The sequence below is a fragment of the Protopterus annectens genome, chromosome 6.part0 (assembly GCF_019279795.1).
Source record: "Protopterus annectens isolate FY-2018-M chromosome 6.part0, PAN1.0, whole genome shotgun sequence".
Lineage (NCBI taxonomy): Eukaryota > Metazoa > Chordata > Ceratodontiformes > Protopteridae > Protopterus > Protopterus annectens.
The window spans coordinates 1,993,478,610-1,993,500,561 of record NC_056737.1 but is presented as its reverse complement, the minus strand read 5'-3'; the positions used below and the strand labels follow the sequence as shown (position 1 = coordinate 1,993,500,561).

General features: G+C 38.3%; 1 protein-coding gene across 1 annotated transcript in view; it reads right to left on the bottom strand.

Annotated features, from left to right (window-relative positions):
• Positions 1-21,952, bottom strand: part of PDE11A (phosphodiesterase 11A) — a 3,012,459-nt gene that overhangs the window by 1,808,110 nt on the left and 1,182,397 nt on the right. The window contains exon 4 of the mRNA XM_044075310.1: positions 21,801-21,941. Coding sequence (XP_043931245.1) covers positions 21,801-21,941 — 141 coding nt within the window. The remainder of the gene's footprint in view (positions 1-21,800; positions 21,942-21,952) is intronic.

Genomic DNA, 21,952 nt, shown 5'->3' with positions numbered 1-21,952 from the left:
TAATATCAATAATCATGATAAGCATTAGTGTACTACAACTAACATCTGAGTCTACTTCATCTCTCCTCTGAGAATGACAACTCAAGCTGTTAGCAAGATTAATGAAATTGGCTTAGTAAGTATTTATACAGGTTTATAGGTTCATAGATTAGTACTAGTCTAGATGCCACTGTGCACCATTTCAGCCTAAACAATTTCCTTTTTTGTGTTCCAAATAACCTGTCCCATTTGGTTCTTGATTAGCCTTACCCATCCCATGGTTGATAATTATATATTACCCTTAGTGAAAATAACTGGGATTATACCATAGATAATTTGAAGGGACCCATCATGGAATAAAGCATTTAGGAGCTGCTGCTGTCCAATAGCAGTACAGGAGGCAGTCCTGGGGTAATGTTTCTGTTTTCCACCCATAGATCTAAGTTACATATTAATATGGACAGGGAAGAACTTTGCTTTATGTGGCTGGAGAGCCTGTTCCACAGGAGTGGAATCCTCTGTGAGATATATCTGTCCCTTAAACCATTCTACTGATGTTTCAGGAGAGGTTTAGATCCCCATATGGTATATTTCTGATGCCATTTGACTTGGTGATGTGCAGTAAATCCATCAGTATTAGGCCAGAGGATGCTTTGTATGTTAGACAGAGACCATCTCTAAACAAATGCAGAGTAAAAACACAACCTGAGAATTATCAGTGCCTTAGCAGCATTACATCAGCAAATCACAAACTTTTCAAAAAGCAGACAGTTACAAACTCAAATCAATAAGACTGACTACAAAAACACTAAATGTAAACATTTTCTTACAAATTCAATAACCTATCCAAGGAAAACAGTCTTGTATATGCAATCAGACAAACAAATTAAGCATAACAATAAAACACAAAAACAAGTATTTATGTATTTATTTACATGAGTCCAAGTCTCCACATCTCCACAAATGTGTGTGCTTCCCCCCACCCCCTTAGTTATACATACTCCAGAGTTGCACAACCACAACATAAGGACAATCAGCAAGCACTACAAACACAGCCCTTTCCCCACACATTATTCAAATCAAAGCAGCTGTCAGTAAATAGTGACACTGCAATTCTGTGTTCACAGAATGACTATACCCTTCGCCCTTAGGCACCTGTCACACTTAGGCTTTCGAATACTGGCCAAGGCTCTTGCCACTCCCATAGTGCCTTTTTTAGGCAAGGCTCAAAAGACAAACCCACCTCCATAAACAGCACAAGTAACCAGAAACTGAGGGTAATGTTACTCAATGCCTGAAGTCTAAGCCTCAAAATGCACGCACTCGAGGCACTCTTTAGCATGGAGAAAATCGATATCTGTGCAGTAACAGAAACCTGGTTCAAGGCTCCAGAGAGCACCCCAGCACTACCAGGCTACAACTCATACCATACCTTTCGGCCCCAGAACCCAGACCGAAATACAAAAGGAGGGGGTGTATCCATTTTCATAAAGGATACCCACACCTCCAGGTTAGTAGCACAGCATGAGGCCTCGGAGACCATCCATGTGCAACTAACAGTGGGCAAAGCTGTTTTTCAGATTGTGGCTTGCTACAGATCACCTACTTTGTCTCAGGACCCCAATTCAGCATTCCTGATAACATTGGAAAATATAAAGGTCCTACCTAACACCATGATATTGGGAGATTTCAACTACCCAAACATTGACTAGGATAACAACGCAAGTACAAACTCCTTTGCCCAATGCTTCCTATTGTTTATAAACTCAAACACCCTGGAACAGCTGGTCATCACACCCACAAGAGGTGACAACATATTGGACCTGATCATCACCAACATGGGGGATCAGTGCTCTACATCAGAGGTAAACCCCTCGCTGGTAAGATCAGATCATAAACTAATCACACTTGACATCCACATCCCAACCCCATCCCAGTCAAGAAAACCACTGTGAAAAACTTTTCAAAAGCCAACTTCACACTTCTCAAGACCGAGGTGGAAAGTTTCAAAGCCCCCTTGCTAAAGGATAATGCTTCCCAAACCACAGAATCCTTTACAGATGCATTCTATGAGCATCTACAGGAATGCATTGATCGGGCCATCCCAAGTAAAACCAAGACTCACTCCTCCAGAAAGAGGAAACCAGTCTGGTGGTCCCAAGCCATAAATAAGCTATACAACAGAAGGAGGAAACTATTGCATGATAGAGCAAAATCCCAAATGGGAAAGGCATCACTGATCAATATTAACAAGAAACTATGAGCCCTGATAAAATCATCTAAGGCCAGTTTCGAAAGAAAAATTGCCAAAGACTGTAAAGATAATCACAAAGCCTTCTTTAGCTATGTCAAGAATCTAGGTGGCAACTGTCAGATATGCTCTGAGCTGGTGCAAAAGGGCAAAAAATACACTGAACCAACTGACATTGCCAACATCCTGGCAGATAGGTTCAGTGTAAACTTCACCCCCCCCTCACCCCCAAAAGGGCCCGTGTCCATCCCAGAAGAATGCAGAGCCCCAGACATCACAGACACGCAGGTAAAAACAGCACTCTCCAAAGCTAAAAGCACAGCATCAATGGGACCGGATGGTATCCCAGGCTGCATCTTACATGAGCTCCAAAATGAACTAAACCCTCTCCTAAATTCACTGTTCAAACTCAGCCTTACCACAGGCTATGTACCCAAAGAATGGAGTACAGCAACAGTCATTCCACTCCACAAAGGTGGTGCCACAACAGAACCTGGGAACTATTGCCCTATACGCCTGACTAGCCTGGTCTGCAAAGCTATGGAGCGAATCATCATGAAACTCATAAACAGAGACATTGGGAGCCTCCAGACACTGGACCCTACCCAATTTGGCTTTGTTAAAGGCAGATCCTGCCTCCTAAACCTAGTTGACTTCTTTGAAACAGTTACAAAGGCCATAGATGAGGGAAAGGTAGTCCATACAGCCTACCTGGACCTCGCTAAGGCCTTCGAGACCATTCCCCACTCTGGCATCATAGATAAGCTTACCAGCGTGAACATTAACCCCTATGTCATGAGATGTGTTGCAAACTGGCTCATGGATAGAACACACATGGTCAGAGTTACGGGTGCCATGTCTGACGCTAAACCAGTTACAAGTGGCATCCCACAGGGCTCGGTCCTGGGACCCCTCCTGTTCAGTATATACTTCTCTGAGGTACAGGCAAGCATGGGAGGATTATGGCTGACCAAGTTTGCAGATGACTGCAAACTGGGAGCCATAATCTCCTGCTGACACAGACATCCTCCAGATGGGTCGCACAGAGACAGATACCTGGTGTCAGAACCATGGCCTCAAGCTAAATGCTAAAAAAAAACATAGTCATCCCCTTTGGGAAAAACAAAGTGCCCACGAATTATCACATAGGTGGTAATCCACTAAGTAAGGAAGACGTAATTAGGGACCTGGGGACTCAGGTAGGTAGCAACCTCTCCTTTGATAATCACATTGCCAAAGTGGTTAGAAATTTCTTCTATGTAGCCCACCTAATCAAGGAAGGGTTCACATCTAGATCAAGAGAGGTCATTGTGCCCTCTACTCATCACTCATTAGGCCCATAATAGAGTACAATGCCCCATTTGGAATGTACCTTACTCGACACCTGCAACAGCTGGAAAGACCACAGAAGTACCTCACCAAGAGGATCATGAGCCTCAAACAGATGCCCTATGCAGCTCGACTAAAGAAACTCCAGCTCTACTTGGTTGCTTACCACCTGCTCAGAGGTGATCTCTACCTGACGTATAAGGCCATGTCCAACCTGGAATTAATGGGCATGCTCTACCTCAAGAAAACCAAATCTCTTAGAGCCACACGCTCCAGTGAATTAAACCTCAGCACAACAATAAACAGGACATGCTGGAGGAATAGATTCCTGTCCCAGAGACTTCCCTCGCTCTGGAATAGAATCCCAGTTTATGTTAGGCAAAGCCCCTCACTGACTCTCTTCAAGAGAAATCTTGACAAGTGGATGGGAAATCATAAATTTACCCCCTGGGATCACTTCAATGGCCCTGCTAGACAGAGGCCCAGGAAACTAATTCAAAAGGGATGCGAAAGCCAACACATTCTGGCTGGGCTTATAAATGCCCTTGGGCAGATAGCCTAGTACCTACCTAAGAACCTATGAACCTATACCACATTTTGCCATACACACCCAGGTATATGTATGGTTAAGGCTGAGATGTTGCTTACCTTAAGGTACAACTTCATAATTTCATCCACCTATTTATGTATATTTGTGGTTTCAGAAGCTGCATCGAGAATGGTAGAAAATATTTTTCTTATTTCTTTTTCTATACTTTTTATGCTAAAGTTAATTCAAATGTTAATACAGTTACTCAACACAATTTATTTGCTAACTATCTGCTTCCTAAGTATGATGTGCCAGACTGTGGCCAATATTAAAGCAAATAAAACATTTTCTTAGCAGGTACACTGAGATCTTCCTGTAAAGGGCAATAGTTTTGCAGAAAGTTTAATTAGATTCAAGTATTGTCCATTTCACCCCTTACTGCCCTGCTGCTGGTAATGTTTACAATCCTTTTCTGATTTTATATTGGAAAGGAACATTCTTATTCTAAGTTCACACTATAAATAAATTAAGCAGCAACATATTTAGCACACAATGTACATATGAGCTCAGATAAGCTAATGCAATAAACATGCCAAGAAATAGTAAGAATTTTAACATCTCGGGAAACATTGAGTAAATGCTAAGAGGGTCCAGGAGGGCTGTCATCTGTTTCCCAAAGTAAACTCTGTCAAAAACTACTTATTCATGTTACCATGAAGGCAGCGATTCTCAAAACTACTGTGTGTTGTTTTAGGGTGTTTCTTACTTCCTCAATATTGTACAAATGTAGATTTGGAATATGTAAGTTTTGAGGAAAGGGAGGTGAGGGGGCTTTCTCCCTTGCAAAAAGATATTTTTTTAAATCTGTAATTGGTAAGGTTTGAAAAGGATCATCAGCATTATTGTTTTGGATTTGACCTTCAGTCTTACATTGTAGCACTTGCTAGAAAAAGTTACATATGGGGGAACCAATACAGCCCTCATACTGCAGGGTGGCTAATCTAACTACTGAACACTCGAAGTTTATGACTGGGCTCTATATGATCACTAAGAATACCTATCTAGTAAGGACCTATGCACGTCTTGCATTCTACCAGTTTACATAGCTATTAAGTTCCACAGTGAGTGGACCAATACATTGCTATGAATGTAAACTTAAATCGCTAACATGCAGCTGTTTGCTGCACCCAGGTATAGTTTGACACCAGCTATCCTTTACCTAGTTATTTTCAACATTTAGCAGAGACAATCATTTGTTCAGAAACATACAACAGCAATGCATTACAAATTTCAAATGCACATCCCATAGACCAGACTATCTATCCCTATAACATACAGAACCTTTAAACTTAAGCCTAGATTTTATGTTAATATTTTTAATTAATACCATCAGTAGTTTTTCTTTGCTGTATGAAGCATAGCTGCCAGGTACCATATAACATTGAGCCCATCATAGTCACTACTAGTGTACATGTCAAAGGGGATGTTAAGCTTTACTTTTTAACAGATTAACAATATGTCTAGTCCTCTTACAATGAAAACTTTCCCATACCATCTGATTAAGTTGTTTTGCATACGCTGAGGGAAAATAGCTATCTACAGCTGAATTGCAGAAATGAATCTTAAAAAACATGCCTTTTTAATCAAGAAACCATCACATGCCCACCCACTCATCCATATCCGATTTAATTGTGAATAATGTAAATGTTTTTATTTATTTGACATTTGTTGACTGGGTTAGTCCGATTGATCCAGAACCCTTTTTCAGTGGAGGTCTGGGGAGAAAAACTCCACACAAGTATTATAAACATACATAATTGTGAAATCAAAGTTACAGTAAGATATAAAAAAGCATAATTTAATAGTGGAATGCATTATTTACACATCAGAAAAGATATACAAACTTATTTTATTATTTATTTGAAGATAAATTCTCCCCAACAACAAATGTGACCTCATAAAGTAGATCGCAAAAGTATATATTTAAGAGACCATCTTCCCTAGTGTTAGGAAGGTGACATTACTACCCATACAGAACACAGGGAGACCTACTGGATCATTATGCTTCGTGCAGATAGAGGGAGAGGTTTAACTGAGAGGGCTTCCATTAAGCCCTTATTAAAGAAGAGAAGACTTCAGAAGTGATTGCTATTTATTATTATTTTTTATTATTTTGTATATGTTTTATATGACAGTGCAAATTATTTTGCATTTTACATTTTTATTTTTATTTTTATGTGCATTCATGTAGTATTATTAAGAGTTGTGACCAACAATGTATCTTTAAATGTTGCTTATTAGTTTCAATTTATGTTGGTTCTCAATTAATGTATTTCTGTGATTGGATGTTGGTTTTTACTATGTGTTTAAATGGAGTGCTTTTTAGTATTTGTACTTGGTCTGATGAAGCTTAACTGCGAAAGCGCTTACCATTTGTTGCAATAAATACCACATTTTATCTTTTCTACTGGAGGATTCAGTGACTGTGTTTTCCTGCCTGGTCTTTCCATTGTGATTTTGTTATATTTTTAAGTTATTTACATTTATTTTCACAACGGAGTGTTTGCCCCTTGGCCTGCACGTCATTTTTGTTATTTTCATTATAATTGTTTTATTGGTTGTGGCCCAGGGGGACATGGCAGCTGAACAGCCAATAGTTGTTGAATTGGATTACAATCTGAACAAAGTGAACAGAATGGAGGTGACATTTTCCGAGAGATTCTCTCAGTATTTGCTGAGAGACAGGAGTTTCCTGTGGCAGCTTGATGTACGTGCCATGGATGATGATGTAATCAGTGAGACGGAACACTTTGAGTCCCTTCAGCATAGCATGGAGGAAATCGAACGGGACTTCTTGAAATTAAAGAGGCTGCAGTTTGTTTCGAGTTTTGTTTGGAGAAAAAGATTGTACCACATGGATTACGAGTTTTTAATATGCCCACTCAGGGCTCACAGCATCCAGAATTGTTGACTCGTTGGCAACAACTAAATTTGGAGGTAAGTGCTAAATACATGCGTTTACTTATTGACTTTTTTCTTCCTGAAGAGAAAAGACTGAGGAGCTCTTTGAGAGAGAGTCAGGAAGCCTTGGTAAATAATTATCATTCAGAAACATTAAATCCCCTGTTTGAGAGTTTATTGGACGGTGTTGCCATATTTAAGCAGAAGCTCATGTATCAGAAAAAGACTAAAATCTCAAGGAACATTAATGATTTCAGGACTGGCCATGTGTTTATGTGGCCACGAACTGGATATAGTTCAGATAGAAATTGTGACTTTAATTCCACTGCTAATTGTGTTGTTAAGCCTAGCGACAATGTTCCTTTAGTTAAGCAAATTGTTACATCTGTTGGCAATGCCGTTAGCGGCAACCATGATTATGAGCCTGTTAATGTTGTTGGTATGAATGGGAAATGTTCTAATGATATCAATGAATCTACTGTATGTGCTGGCGACAACCAGGAGTCTTCTTTGAGAGACCCCGGTATAATTATACCATCGAATAAATCAGGCTTGTCACCAGGTGCTAGTAAATGTGATGATTCCTGTTCTGTAGTGGGTTCAATAGGAAGTTTATATCCTAACATTATAAGAGCGGTGGTAACAATGATAACAGGACAGAAAGGGTGGTCAGACTTAAAGATAAGAATGCTATTCAAAGTCATTCTGTTGATACTGAAGCCCTCAACCTTATGAGAGATGGTACCATAGGGGACCTCCCTTTTCCCTTACCAGTCCATGCAGACAGGGGAGGACGTGTGTGATCAACGAGCAGGGGGTGCCAGAAGCGCAAATTATCTGGGGAAGAGAATCAAAATCAAACTTTGAAAAATATGTGGGGGAAGGCTTTGAATCCTTGATTTTGAATATCTCCTCATATGAACTTTCCCCTGAGGAGAGGCGTGTCCTTTGCAAGGGCCTGAATTTTATACCTACATGTAAAAGTAGTATGTCTGACACCATTTTAGATCTTAAAGTGTTCTGTAGGAACATCATGTTACGTTTACTATATGGTGATACTAGTTTAGGAGATACACGGTGTAATGGTGATGTACATCATCCCAATTCAAGAAATTGAGTAGTTATGTCCCCAGCAACCATCCATTAGTTGAAGCATATCTGAAACTCACTGAAGAGGACATTTTAAAATTTTATGATAGCAGGAATAATCGTAGGGGACATTTTAAACTCAATTTTTCTTATGTTGAAAGAAAAGCGCTAAGAGACTTACAACATAATAATTTCATTATGATTCCACCAGCAGACAAAGGTGGTCTTATTGTAGTGATGGATAAGTCCCATTATTGTCAATCCATGACTTTAATGCTCGGTGACCGTAGCTTTTATAACAGGATCACCATTGAGGATGTACACAGGGTTATTTCATCTGTGTTTAACAGTTTATCTGATGTCTTTTCTGCTCATCTCATCACTGAGGAAGTATTTACTTTTTTAAAAGTAGCCAATCCCTTGATACCACTCATACAGGGTTTGCCAAAGACACATAAACATCTGACTGATCCACCAATGAGACCTATCATGGCAGGTGGGGGATGGGTCACAGAGCCGCTCTTACTCTATGTTGAGAGGTTCTTGAGACCAGTCATTAACTTGAACCAGGTGGTCTTAAGGGATTTGAAACAGTTTTTATTAGACCTTTATGAATGCACCAAAGGTACTCCTGACATTGAAGATGTTCTTTTTGTCACCTTTGACGTACAGTCCTTGTTTACCATGATCCCTAATGAATTAGGGATACAGTATGTCCATGAATACCTCCTGCTTCATTGTGATTTAACCCCGGTACAGGTGGATTTAATGTTACTTTTTAGAGATTGTCCTTGAGAATAATGTCTTTACCTTTGAGGGTGATATGTATATACAGAAACATGGCATAGCTATGGGCACTTCATGTGCCAATAGCTACGCCAATATGTTTCTTGTGCATTGGGAAAACACCATTTTGTTTACTGGAGAGGAATATAGAGAGCATGTCATATTTTATCGGCAGTTTGTCGATGATTTGTTTCTGCTATGGAGAGGTACTTGGGAAGGTTTAGAAGGGTTCCATCAGATGATGAATGGTTTGACCAGTTGTTTGAACTTCACTTTCAACTGGTCATATACACGTATTGAATTCCTAGACCTCTTCATAGAGAAATTACACAATTACACCATCAATACCAGTGTTCATCACAAGACATGTCATAGGAATGCATTCTTGTTTAGGTCCAATTTGCATCCAGGATATATTTTTCGGAATTTAATTAAGGGACAAGGGATGAGGGCCTCCAGATTGAATCCTACTTTGGATGTTTTTCTGGAAGAGATGGATAACTTAGAAAAGAAGTTATTAGCAAGGGGGTATGGACTTGATGAGATTAACAAACAATGGGATAACTTGGATCAGTTAAAGACTACCACAGCCAGTCCTTATTTTGGACCATTAGTTAAGACTTGTGTGCGTAATGGTAATGCATCTGATTTAGGTACAGGTGAAATTAGAATCCTCCTTTTTTACACCAGCGACCATAGAGATATTACCAACTTGTTTGCACAGCACTGGCCCATCTTACAGGTTGATGAGGGCATTGGTAAGATTGTTGGTGATAAACCTAGGTTCCTGTTCAAGAATAGGAAAAACTTGAAGAGGCTACTTTGTTATGATAAAGGACCGAGTACAATGGGCTTTGCTCTGGGTCTCACTACACCTTGTGGCAATTGTAATTTCTGTTCTTTTATCAACACTTCCAGCTCTTTTCATCATCCTGACCTCTGTAGAGAGTTTATTTTTCATGCTCATGCGAATTGCATGATATCCCATGTGATCTATTTAGCAGAGTGTGTCATCTGTAACTCCTTCTATGTAGGTAAGACCAATAGGGTGTTGTGTGGCAGGATGAGAGAACATATTTATCACATCAAGAAGGGGTCAGTACACAATGCACTTTCCAAACATGTCATAGACGCTGGGGAGACCCATATGTTTAGCTTTAGGGTTACTGAAACCATCTTCCCTAGTGTTAGGGAAGGTGACATTACTACCCATACAGAACACAGGGAGACCTACTGGATCATTATGCTTCATGCAGATAGAGGGATAGGTTTAAATGAGAGGGCTTCCATTAAGCCCTTATTAAAGAAGAGAAGACTTCAGAAGTGATTGCTATTTATTATTATTTTTTATTATTTTTTATATGTTTTATATGACATTGCAAATTATTTTGCATTTTACATTTTTATTTTTATGTGCATTCATGTAGCATTATTAAGAGTTGTGACCAACAATGTATCTTTAAATGTTGGTTATTAGTTTCAATTGATTTTGGTTCTCAATTAATGTATTCTTGTGATTGGATGTTGGTTTTTACTATGTGTTTAAATGGAGTGCTTTTTAGTATTTATACTTGGTCTGGTGAAGCTTAACTGCGAAAGCGCTTACCATTTGTTGCAATAAATACCACGTTTTATCTTTTCTACTGGAGGGTTCAGTGACTGTGTTTTCCTGCCTGGTCTTTCTGTTGTGATTTTGTTATATTTTCAAGTTATTTACGTTTATTTTCACAACAGAGTGTTTGCCCCTTGGCCTGTACGTCATTTTTGTTATTTTCTTTATATATTTAATGATTAGTAGTTGTAAAAAACTGAAAGGCTACCAGCCCAGCAAGATAGAATCTTGTAAATAATTCTATGTGCTTTGTAAATATTACTATAATTTACAGGCTGGTTTTACAAATGTAAAAGAGAACTATATATTATGATTAAACTATATGTTGTACTGAGCTTCAAAAATGTAACCACAGTGGACTCTGCTGGAAGAAAGCTGATAAGTCAAGCATTGTATGACCGTTTGATCTCAAAACTCGGGGATGTGATCTCTGGACCAGCAAATTTCTATTGTTTTGAGTTAATTGCTAGATTTTACATGTATAATGTCTTTTATCGCTGTGGTTTCCTGGCCAGGTGCAAAATTACAAAGATATGTTAAACTCTGAGTTTCTGTTACTCTGAGAAATTAAACCAGAGAAGTGTCAAAAATGATGTAATCTAAAATGAGTCAGCAGTGATGTATTATCAATTTAAGACTTTCCCATAGAGAGAGAATTAGAGCATTTTGCATTTGTCTTCAGAACTGACATCACCAGCACTCTGCCTTTGCTTTGTATGTATGTGAGTTATTTACAACATTGTCTCTCTTAGAAATAGATAGGAAATAGTAAGATTAGACTAGCTGTTTTCTATATTTATGTCAGACTATTCTACGGTATTATTTTAAGTGTTTTCCTGTGATCTCTGAACTCTTGTCTAGCATTGTGTTGAATTGAGGAGATTTGTCTTGTGTTTTTATTATTTATTATTAAATATTTTTAAAACGTTCAACTGTGGCTGTTTTTTGTAGAGATAATTTAAGCTCTAGAGTACATTGCATGTATATAGTGATACTGTCCAAGCCTCTCCAATAAGCCTTGCTGATCATCATACTTACTAATTGGATAATAATAATATTGTGCAATAAAATTGGACACCCTTTGGTAAGGGCCTTATTAGTAGCTGATATTAGTGTTTGGTGGCAGTGATTTCTACCTTATAGCCTGGGCATAGAAAGAGGCATAGCTGGAGAACCTGTGCCAGCCTTCCCCAGGAGTGTCTGTGTGTTTGTATAAAACTCATATTTCAATGTGTGTGTGTGTGTGTGTGTGTGTGTGTGTGTGTGTGTGTGTGTGTGTGTGTGTGTGTGTGTGTGTGTGTGTGTGTGTGTGTGTGTGTGTGTGTGTGTGTGTGTGTGTGTGTGTGTGTGTGTGTGTGTGTGTCAGCTACTTGGACAGAGACATGAAGCACTGGTTGGACAGAGAGGGTGTTGAAGGTTTTGGCTTGACTACTAGGCTGAGACCTGTACCCTACAGTTGTGCCAGTGAGGAGTCTTATTGTGGATCTGGAGAGAAAGGGAAAATCCAGCCCCTGACTGACTGTGATCTCTGTGTGCTCTTTAGGGAAATTGCACTTTACTGTGTGTGTACTTGTTATCCTTCTCAATGTGCATGCCCCTCACTGAGGCTAGTGGTGAGAATTGAGACTCCTTGATTACTGGGCCAGTGTACTGGTAACACAGTAGTCATAACAGTATAAGTCATATGAAAAGAAGTTCACAGAGGAAGAAGAAAGCTGCGGTTGATCCTAATATATGCTTAGACTGTAAGACATCCAGAAGACTTCTCTTTCCACATAGCTAGCTGAAGGAAATGAGATAAGGGTGATTGAGATATAAAAGGACAGAAGTTGAATGGGTAGCATACAAAAACAACACAGAGCCTATGACACTCAGTCATATTCCATCTATCATCAGGCATCAACGGGACAAAAAAGCTAGACACAACTACATACTTCAGAAAAAAAATAAGGCACATCAGTTTCTCAAAATAAACAAGAGGTTCATTCTCTTATGACTTGTCTATTTCAGCCACTTTGCTGTCTTTGAACACTGCCATTGCATTTCATAGTAACAATAACATGTTGCTCTTGCAGCAAGCACTGCTGCCTGAATGCATAAAATTGCTCGAAAAGCAAAACAGCGCTTCATTTTCATTAAACTCAATAATACATTCTTGGCAACAGACTCACACAGCAAAATAATGCCATGCATACCTATCAACTGCGCAAGGTTTCACAGAGTGTCCAGATTTTTGACTTATATTTTTGGGTAGCTAGTCATTCAGTTTCTGTTTTTCTAGCAAATCATTGAGAATTGATGTAACTAAATAATGGCAGACATTTGAGTTTCAGACTTCATACCCCACATAAAATGCATGCTAAAGCAAACCCTGTCATTCTAGCAACTTTCTAAGTTTATAAGATCTATATTTAAAGTTTGTCTCTGTACTGATTTTTGAGCCTTAGTCCACCATTATTTCTGTTATTGTCCAATACAGTTTCAGTGCACTAGTACATTCTGTGACAAGCACTTAATTTCTTATCTACTATGTGGGCAACCTGTTCCAGTACATCCAGGTGAACTACATTTTTTTTTTTTTGTTGTTTTCACACTAACTGCCAAATGTAACAGTATTAGTAAAACTCAGACTGCAATACAATACCATTGTTTCATGACAGTTATATCTCTGAAAGCATACTACAATATCAACAGGAGTATGTATTCTAAACTGCTTTACTACAACAGTGTGCTTTAAATTGCTAAGGAGACTCTCAAACGGCGAGTCATTTTTATTTCTTTCTAACTTTGAAAACTGTGAAAATAATGAACAAATGATTTCTCTCAACATAAAAGCAAGTTTCTAATTGCATCTGCCTTCTCTTAAACAATATTATAGTTATAATTATGTATAAAATAAATATTCCTTTCAACAGCTTAAACTATAGAAAAATCAAACTTTCATTTACACACTGCTATTAATCCATGTTTTTTTTCTCAATTTTTAACCTGTAGAAAGGTAATATTTTTTTCTTTGATTACAATTATCTTGCACTGCAGCCAAAAGAGGGTGCATTTTAATGTAATCCAAATGCTCATATTTTACTCATTTTTCCTTTAAAAATAATTTGCTGGAACTCTCATTGCACAAGTTGTGGAAAGCAGATAAACTGTACACTTACTGCAGCTTCATTACAGCTGCAACAACAGAAGTAAGTTCTTCATATTGGTCACTGTTGGAGTAGCCTTAGCTATATGGGTTATATCCTGCCAAGGGTATAACACCCATCCAAAATCTTCAGGACACCTTTCACACACTCAAACTGTCAAGCAGCTCAAGCTGAACAGACTAAAAGACAAGATTGGGTGCAAAAGCCCTTCAGAGCTTTACTGCCACTGAAGATTACACTCCTCTGAGGCTTTTGAGGATTGATGGTCAGCTTTACTGCCACCGAAGATTACACTCCTCTGAGGCTTTTGAGGATTGATGGTCAGCTTGTGCTTTCCTTAGCTGGGCAGATAAGTTCCCTTTGGGGACAAAAATCCATTTTCTTCTTTTTTTATGAAGTTTTACTACTTTCTTCTTCAGTAAATTTCTTTTAAAGCTAGGAGTGTTGTATTTTAATGGACTCTCTTGAGACTGTAATGTACTTTTAAATGGACCATTCATTTCTGTCAGTTTAATAGCAGTGTTATTTAACTGATAACTATTTTCTGTGCATAAATTGTGTTTGTTTTAAGGATGTGGGGCTGTCATCGCATTTGAAAGTGTTTTTTACTGTTTTTTTTCTGTCAACAAATTAACTTTTGTGGACTAGTAGTTTTACTGGCATTGTTTCTTGTTTTTCCCAGGTTAGAGGCAAAATGTTTGACTTGACCATGGAACAGATTGTCACTCCCATGGTCAGTGCTTCTTTCAGTCATAAAAAGAAAAAAGTTATGCAAACAGTCTTTGTCACCACAACAGGTTAGCAATTCGCCTTGGTCGCATGTGGGTGACACTGTTTTGGTCATTTGTTGTACATTAGACCACTCAATCATTTTACCCCAGATCCCTCTGATGTAGCAACTACAGCCACGATGGAGTGGGGGTTAGCCATGTGCTCTTTGTCTGTTGGGGTCCCCTCAGTGGCAAGGGAGAACCACTCTTGTCAGTCCTGAGAAAGCAACAGCAAACGTTTCCCTATTATATCAGAATGCTGTGACCGTCCCTAGGGAAGCAGTGGCTGCCATTAGTAGCATGGTTTGCCCCATTTTTCCTGTTTTTTAAAGAAACAGAATACCAAGCATGTATCTACTCCTCTTCAAGTTTAGTGGATAGGTGTAGTTTAGTGGGAGTGGCTCATGATTTGCTTCAAGCTCTTGATCCCTTCTTATAGAGTAGTTTCCTGGAAAAAAGAAGGATGCCTCTTTACTGCAGAGATTCCAGATTCTGAATCTGAACAGGAAGATCCAATTACAGATTTAGGGTTTTGTCCTCAGATTTTGGAATGTGGGTTGCAAATATATAGGTAGTGTTTTCCTTAACTGACATAGTTTGACCTAACCAGTAGTAATGCGTTGGGGTGGGTACTTGTTGTTCTAAAATGTACTTTTAATGCTCTTTTTATACCATTTGCCTTGAATAGGCTGGTTTAATATTAAACAAATGCATACACTCTTAACACCTACTTTTAAGTATATAAAAGGTGATATGCTTAACATTGCTAAAATATTTCAGATTTTTTTGTTACTGAGGATCATTTGCCTGAGATGAATAAAGGCTTGTTGCTTTGGAACACTGCCTGGGTTTCATGATTTCTGGAAATTACTGTGACTGAGCTCATCAAGTACACTAGTTTCTCTGTTTTTTATTTTTTCCTCTACACTCATGGTGGTGAGTATGGAACTATACATATTCCTGTGCTTGATCATTTTTTAGTGTTTTCATTAGGAGAACATTGAGGTTTCTCAGTCCCTCCAAAGATACTATGAGTTGTTAGAGAATAATTTTCTACAACCTACACCCATTCCTCCTGTCCTGTCTACTTTTATCTTACTGCCTGCAATTTTCCTGATAGTCAACCAGCTGTCCCTAAAAAGGCATATATATATGTATATATATATATATATATATATATATATATATATATACACACACATATATATATATATATATATATACATATATATATATATATATGTGTCTGTGTAATATATATATATATATATATATATATATATATATATATATATATATATATATATATGTGTGTGTGTGTGTGTAATATTAAAAAAAATATATATTATATATATACATATACACACACACACACTAAGTCTCAGTCTTTTCAAATTTTATACACTATTCACAAATCTGACCCAGCAGCTATAGCCTTAGTTGACTCCTCTGCTGCTAAGCATTTATTTAATTCCAATCCTTCTCTTTCTAATAAGGATGAGCTCCAGTTATTGATTGGAATTTGGGAAAAAGTATATACTTCTCCAACTTTGAATTTCAGAATTTTAAATAGTCTGATTCATATGTTAAAGTTTATTCTGACATATTGTGAAAGTATGAGGAATGTTTTATCTACAGTTTCTTCCTATGAAGAAAAATTTGCTTTAAATGACTCAGTTTTTTTCTGTTGCACAGGTCACTACTCATTGTCTGCAGTGTGTATATGACTATGTTGATACTTTTTCCAAGGCTATAGCCACTGGTACAGTTTTAAGGAGATTTGCTTGGCTGCATTCCCAGAAGCTTCCAGATTATCCGTCTGTAACATCTTGGATGGCGCAGTGCTGCAGCGGTAGCTTTGTCACCTCACGGAAACAGGTTCTTCAGTTCAATTCTCAGCTGGGGTGCCTTCTGTGTGGAGTCTGCATGTCCTCCCTGTTTTTGTGTGAGTTTCCTCCAGGTGCTCTAGTTTCCTCCCATGTAACAAAGACATGCTTCTGGAACATTTCTCCCTGGGCCTCCTCTGAAAATTGGATTTGTTCCAAGTTGGACTTTCCCAGTAAACAAATGTTAAATAAATTATGTTAAAAATGAGGTTTTAAATGCTCCCTTAGATAGAAATTTAGTGTTTGACCCCCTCTTCTGCAGAGGTGATCAAAAAGTGCGATGAAAGGGGGAAAGCTCATCCAGGGAATCTATAAAATTTTTCAGCCCTCCTTTTCCAGATTGGGATTTTCTTTCTTCTCAGAACAAACATTCTCAACAGAATTCATGTAAACAGATATTTAAAAACAAAAGACAAGGAGGTTCCAAAAAAAGTCTTGAACCTCCCAAAACCCAGGACACTCCAACGAGTCTGAATGACTATTCAAAGGACCTTGTGAACCCCTCTCATTCTGGCCCTTCTTTCCTTCCAGAAAGTCTGAATGTACATTTTTCTCTTTGGCAACAGATTGTTTCAGACAAATGGGTTCTGAAAATCATTCATCAACATTACAGATGGCAGTGGGAGGAAATTTCTCCTTTCCACAGGGTCATTCCTCATCCTGCAGATCAGACTGTTTTTTTCCACCTATTCTTCACTGCATGCTGTTCCAAGCAGTGATAGAACCAGTTCCTCCTTCCCAGGTGGGGAAGGGGGTTTATTCAAGGATGTTCCTTGTCTTAAAGAAATAAAATGCTTGGAGACCAGTTCTGGATCTTTCTTTATTAATCCTGTTTGTGATAGAGCCCAAATGCAAAATGATGTCACTTCGCAACCTATTGGCTCTTCTTCCTCTTCCAAGTTTCATGGTAACAGTAGACTTAAAAGAGGCTTATCATCACATTCCTATTCATCTAGACTTCAGATGTTTATTACGGTTTTGTGTATCTGAATCATATTATCAGTTCTCTGCCTTGCTCGTTGGACTATCCACTGCACCAAGAATGTTCCCAAAGTTTCTAACTCTAGTTATAGCTCATTGCAGACTGCAGGGTAGCCACATTTTTTCATAATTAGATAATTGCTTATCTTTGCAGAATCTTTTACAAAATGTCAGGAATCGCTCTCTTGGGAGAGAGATCTTCTGCATAAGCTGAGATTCCAAGAGAATATTCAAAAGACTTTCTTGACTCCCTCACACAGGATTGTCTAGTTGACTGGGATGTCAACTAGATACCTCAGTTCAAAGAGCTTTTCTTCCAGAGAAAAAAAAAAACAGATCTTTATTTAAATCTATTTCTAAAGTTTTCCACTCAGACTTCAGTCACTGCATGAGACTAACTCAGGATTTTGGGTCTCGTGGCATCTATGATTCTCATGATACCCCTGGCAAGATAAAACTTAAACGGAGACCAATGTGATTCTGAGCCACATCACCCAAAACTGGCGGGAGACTAACAATGTCCCCCATTGAGTAGATTTTCTCTGCACATTCCTGGTTAAAAAACTGTGATCACAATGTATGAATCCTGTCCAAAATGTGATCCAATTGAGTGAAGGAGGAGGCCACTAAAGAAAAAAATGTGTTTCTTCTTATATTTCTCACTAAAAGAATCACAGGCCTAAAGCAGATGCCCTATGCTGACCGCCTTAAAAAACTCCAGCTATACTCTGTCGCATATCATTTACTCAGAGGCCATCTCGGCTTAACATACAAGGCCATGTCAAATCCAGAGCTGTTGGACATGCTACACTTAAAGAAATCCCAATCCCTCAGAGCCACACGCTCCAGGGATCTAAACCTTGTCATCACAATAAACAAAACATGCTGGAGGGATAGGTTACTGACCCAGAGACTCCCCAGACTCTGGAACAGACTACACATACATGTCAAGCAGACCACCTCTTTGGCCTGCTTCAAAAGGAACCTTGATGATTGGATGGGAGAAAGGAAATTCACCCCGGGGATCACGTCAGTCACCCTGCTAGACAGGGTCCAGGGAAGTAAACAGTGTGGGAAGAAATAGCCAGGGAATTGTTATGGCTAGACTTGTATAGGCCCTAGGGCTGATAGCCTAGTACCAACCTATGAACCTATGAACTTGTATATTTATAGAATCCTTATAATCCCTGCATAGTAATATATTTCACATAATGAGCTTGAAAATTGCCAAAACATGAGCAAAAGTGCTAGAAACATATTAAGACATAGTTGCATATATATGAATTAACACAAGAAATTTCTAACCTGTCAGATTGTAGTACAGCTATTATAAATAGTTTAACAAATAGACACTTAAATATGAGTTTTAATACTAATAAATAGAAATTTTAGGCATTTTAAAAAGCAGTTTTACTAATTTCTTAAACTTATTGAAGAGACATCTAAATGTACATTTAAATGCATTAAAATCTTAGTGGAAAAACTATTTTACTGTTAGTGTTTTATGTATCAATTATTGCAATTACTCATTTTGTTTATTCATATATCTAATTGAACAACTTTAATTCAGTTTGTATAAAATCATGAATAATTCAAGGAGCTTAAACAATAAGCACTTACAGCATTTACAGACATGAACACTTAAGCTACCTGATGCTGTAGTAGCCACTGAAATATGATCCAAGCCACATTGCTTGTACAGTGCAGTGGTGCAGCGGTTTGCATTGTCACCTCACAGCAAGAGGTTCTCCGGCTTCCATTCTCGGCTGGGGTGCCTTCTGTGTAGAGTCTGCATCTCCTCCCTACATTCATATAGGTTTCCTCCAGATGTTTTGGTTTCCTCCCATGTTTCAAAGACATGCGTCTGGAGTGTTTCTCCCCAGGCCTTCGCTGAAAACTGACTCATTCCAAGTCGGAGTTTTCCGGTAAATAAAATACTCACATTTAACTACGGTTAGTTTTATAGGCTGGCATAGCTACAAGCACTATAATTCAGGTGGGAATGTTTCTATTTACATGAGGAATTGGCTTAGGTCATCTCAAACACAAAAATCACTCAGCTGAAAGCCTTAGATAAGGCCTCAGATGCAACTGTCTCAGGCTGACCTTTGCATCTCTAACAAGCTGGGAGATAATATGAACTACTATAGAAAATAAACTTAGAAAATGTCAATAAATTTAATAGGCTGACTACTCCATGACTTAGCAATACTTAAGCAACTGGGACTGATCAGGGGAAATGCTGCTGTTAAACATAAAGAAAAGCTACCCATACAGAACTATCACCATTGGGTTATTTATAAAAAAGTACCCCAATTTACTTAACAGAGACTTAAAACAACTAGATCAACCTTGAGGAAAAAATTATATAAGCAAACTCTTACTATGAACTTAAAAGTACCTGAATGTACTTTATATAACAAAAAAGGCCATTTATGGACATTTTAGGATGGAGCTTATATTAAGGATTCATCAGGCAGTTTAACTCTTGGAGCAGGTGGATTAGAAATTTTGAACATCATAGAGCTGAAGAAGTATTTATCAGCAACTTAACTGCTAGAATAGATAGTTTAGATATTATCAGACATCACAGAACATCTAAATTATTCATCATCAACATTTTTCATGAGGTTCGCACTATTGTTTTTATACTATATCCTTTAGGCATCCAGACCCACCATGTAATTCTTTCTTTATATGAAGAACAAATAAATGGTTTTACAGGCCTTGAATAAGATCAGAATTGACATGCAGCAGGATCTTATAGCTTTTCTTTGTAAGTTTAAGGGATTTATAATGCATGCCTTACCTTTATGTATGATTTAAACAAAAGCTAACTGGCTTTGTAACCTTTCAACTGTTACCTAGAAATTCGACTTTGTGGTTTTAGTCTGAGGGGTGTGGAAACTAACAATTCAAACAACTTAGGAGAGCTAGCTGATAAGTACTACTGGTAAATGTTTCAAGTAAACAATTATGAGTTTAATTAGGTCATTTTTTTAATTCATGGATATGAACATAATTTTATCACATAATTATGTGACAACCAGTCTTTTATCCTCCCCTCACAACAAAGAGGTAAAAGAAATCCCCCACAAATGAGCGTGCACATATAAGAAAATAACTTGATTACCAAACCCCAAAAATGCCACCTGCTCCCCAGTTGTGGCTATGAAGGCTGGCGCATTTAAAAATTACTTTGTGACACACATACAGTTCTGGGGGCTGGGAATACCTAGGGATGTGTTGCCATCCCACCAGAAATGTGCAAGCCTGAACTGCCATTTTATACTGATGATCAGAGATACTACAATAGGCTATCTGTCCTACACAGACTGTGAAAGACGTGTATCCGATATGAAGGTTATCAACAGACTGCTATCATGTAGGGATGGGGACTAATGGCAGCCTTGCGCATTAGGAAGGTGGTGGATGAGTACTGGACTCCTGTCATGGTGTTGAGGGGTAGGATGTATATGGCACAGAAAATACACATAATGCTGCATTAGTATAAACTTCAAAGTGCATATTTGTATATGAGTAAAGATGCCAAGTCACAGAAATGAGAATCCAGACAATAATCATGGGCTGAAAACCGAGGTCAGGAAAAGGCACTTACAGCGAGTACTAGCAAATGGGAAGCAACTCATCAAGGGTCCAAGACTGTGAGCAAGGGCCTGCTTAAGGGATGGGGAATAACTTATCTCTTAAAACAACAGTAAATTAAAGATTAAAAGAGCAAAGACTTAAGAAGTTCAGGAAATTGTAGTGTAAGACAGCATAGCTGATGTCCAGCAGCACCATGTTCTGTGGATGAGTCACCTGACTGGAGACTACAGAGAATATGGAGCAAAACTAGATCTTCAAAATTCAGACATTAACTGTAAGAGTATTGATAAGAAAGCTGCGTGTTGTGTGATAATCTGAGCAGTCAAGCATTAGATGTTACATACGAATCTCAACCAACAACAACATGTGCAATCCTTCACTGGAAGTCTGTGTTTCTATGTGAAAGAGCTCTGGAATGATTCGGGCTTCTGAATCACATCAGACTCAGAGCCATCATCGGTGCACAAGGACTTCACAATACGTTCCTGAGTGCAGTGGGTAGTTTTCAGTAGGATATATGAACATCATTATTGAGATGTATGTAATACTACTTGTCTTCCAAAGAAATCAAGTTTTGTACATGGAGAATTCAGCATGGATTTGAAAGAGACAATTTTGTAAGTTAGTTTGACAAACCTATATGCTTACTTTGGAATAAACTGGTTCCAGCGTTACGCAGTTGATCATGACTTCAGCCGTGTATTTGAGGCCTTAAATTAAATTAAAAATGAATTTTTTCTTTGTGAGGACTTGTTTCCATTTCCCTTTAAATGTTTAGCATCGATGAATGAGTTTGGAGGTTTTATATAATTTCAAACAGTCATTATTCAGTCATACTCAACAACTGGCTACACCTTACATATACTTACCGGTGACTCAATGTCTTCCAGGAGTAACACAGAACACCTTTCACACTTCAGCAATGTTTGTGCTCGATGCATAATTTTTCTTACTATTTTTTCTAAGTCTGTCTGTTCCTCAAACAGATCATTGACTACTTCCAGTAAAGCCTGTTAAAAGA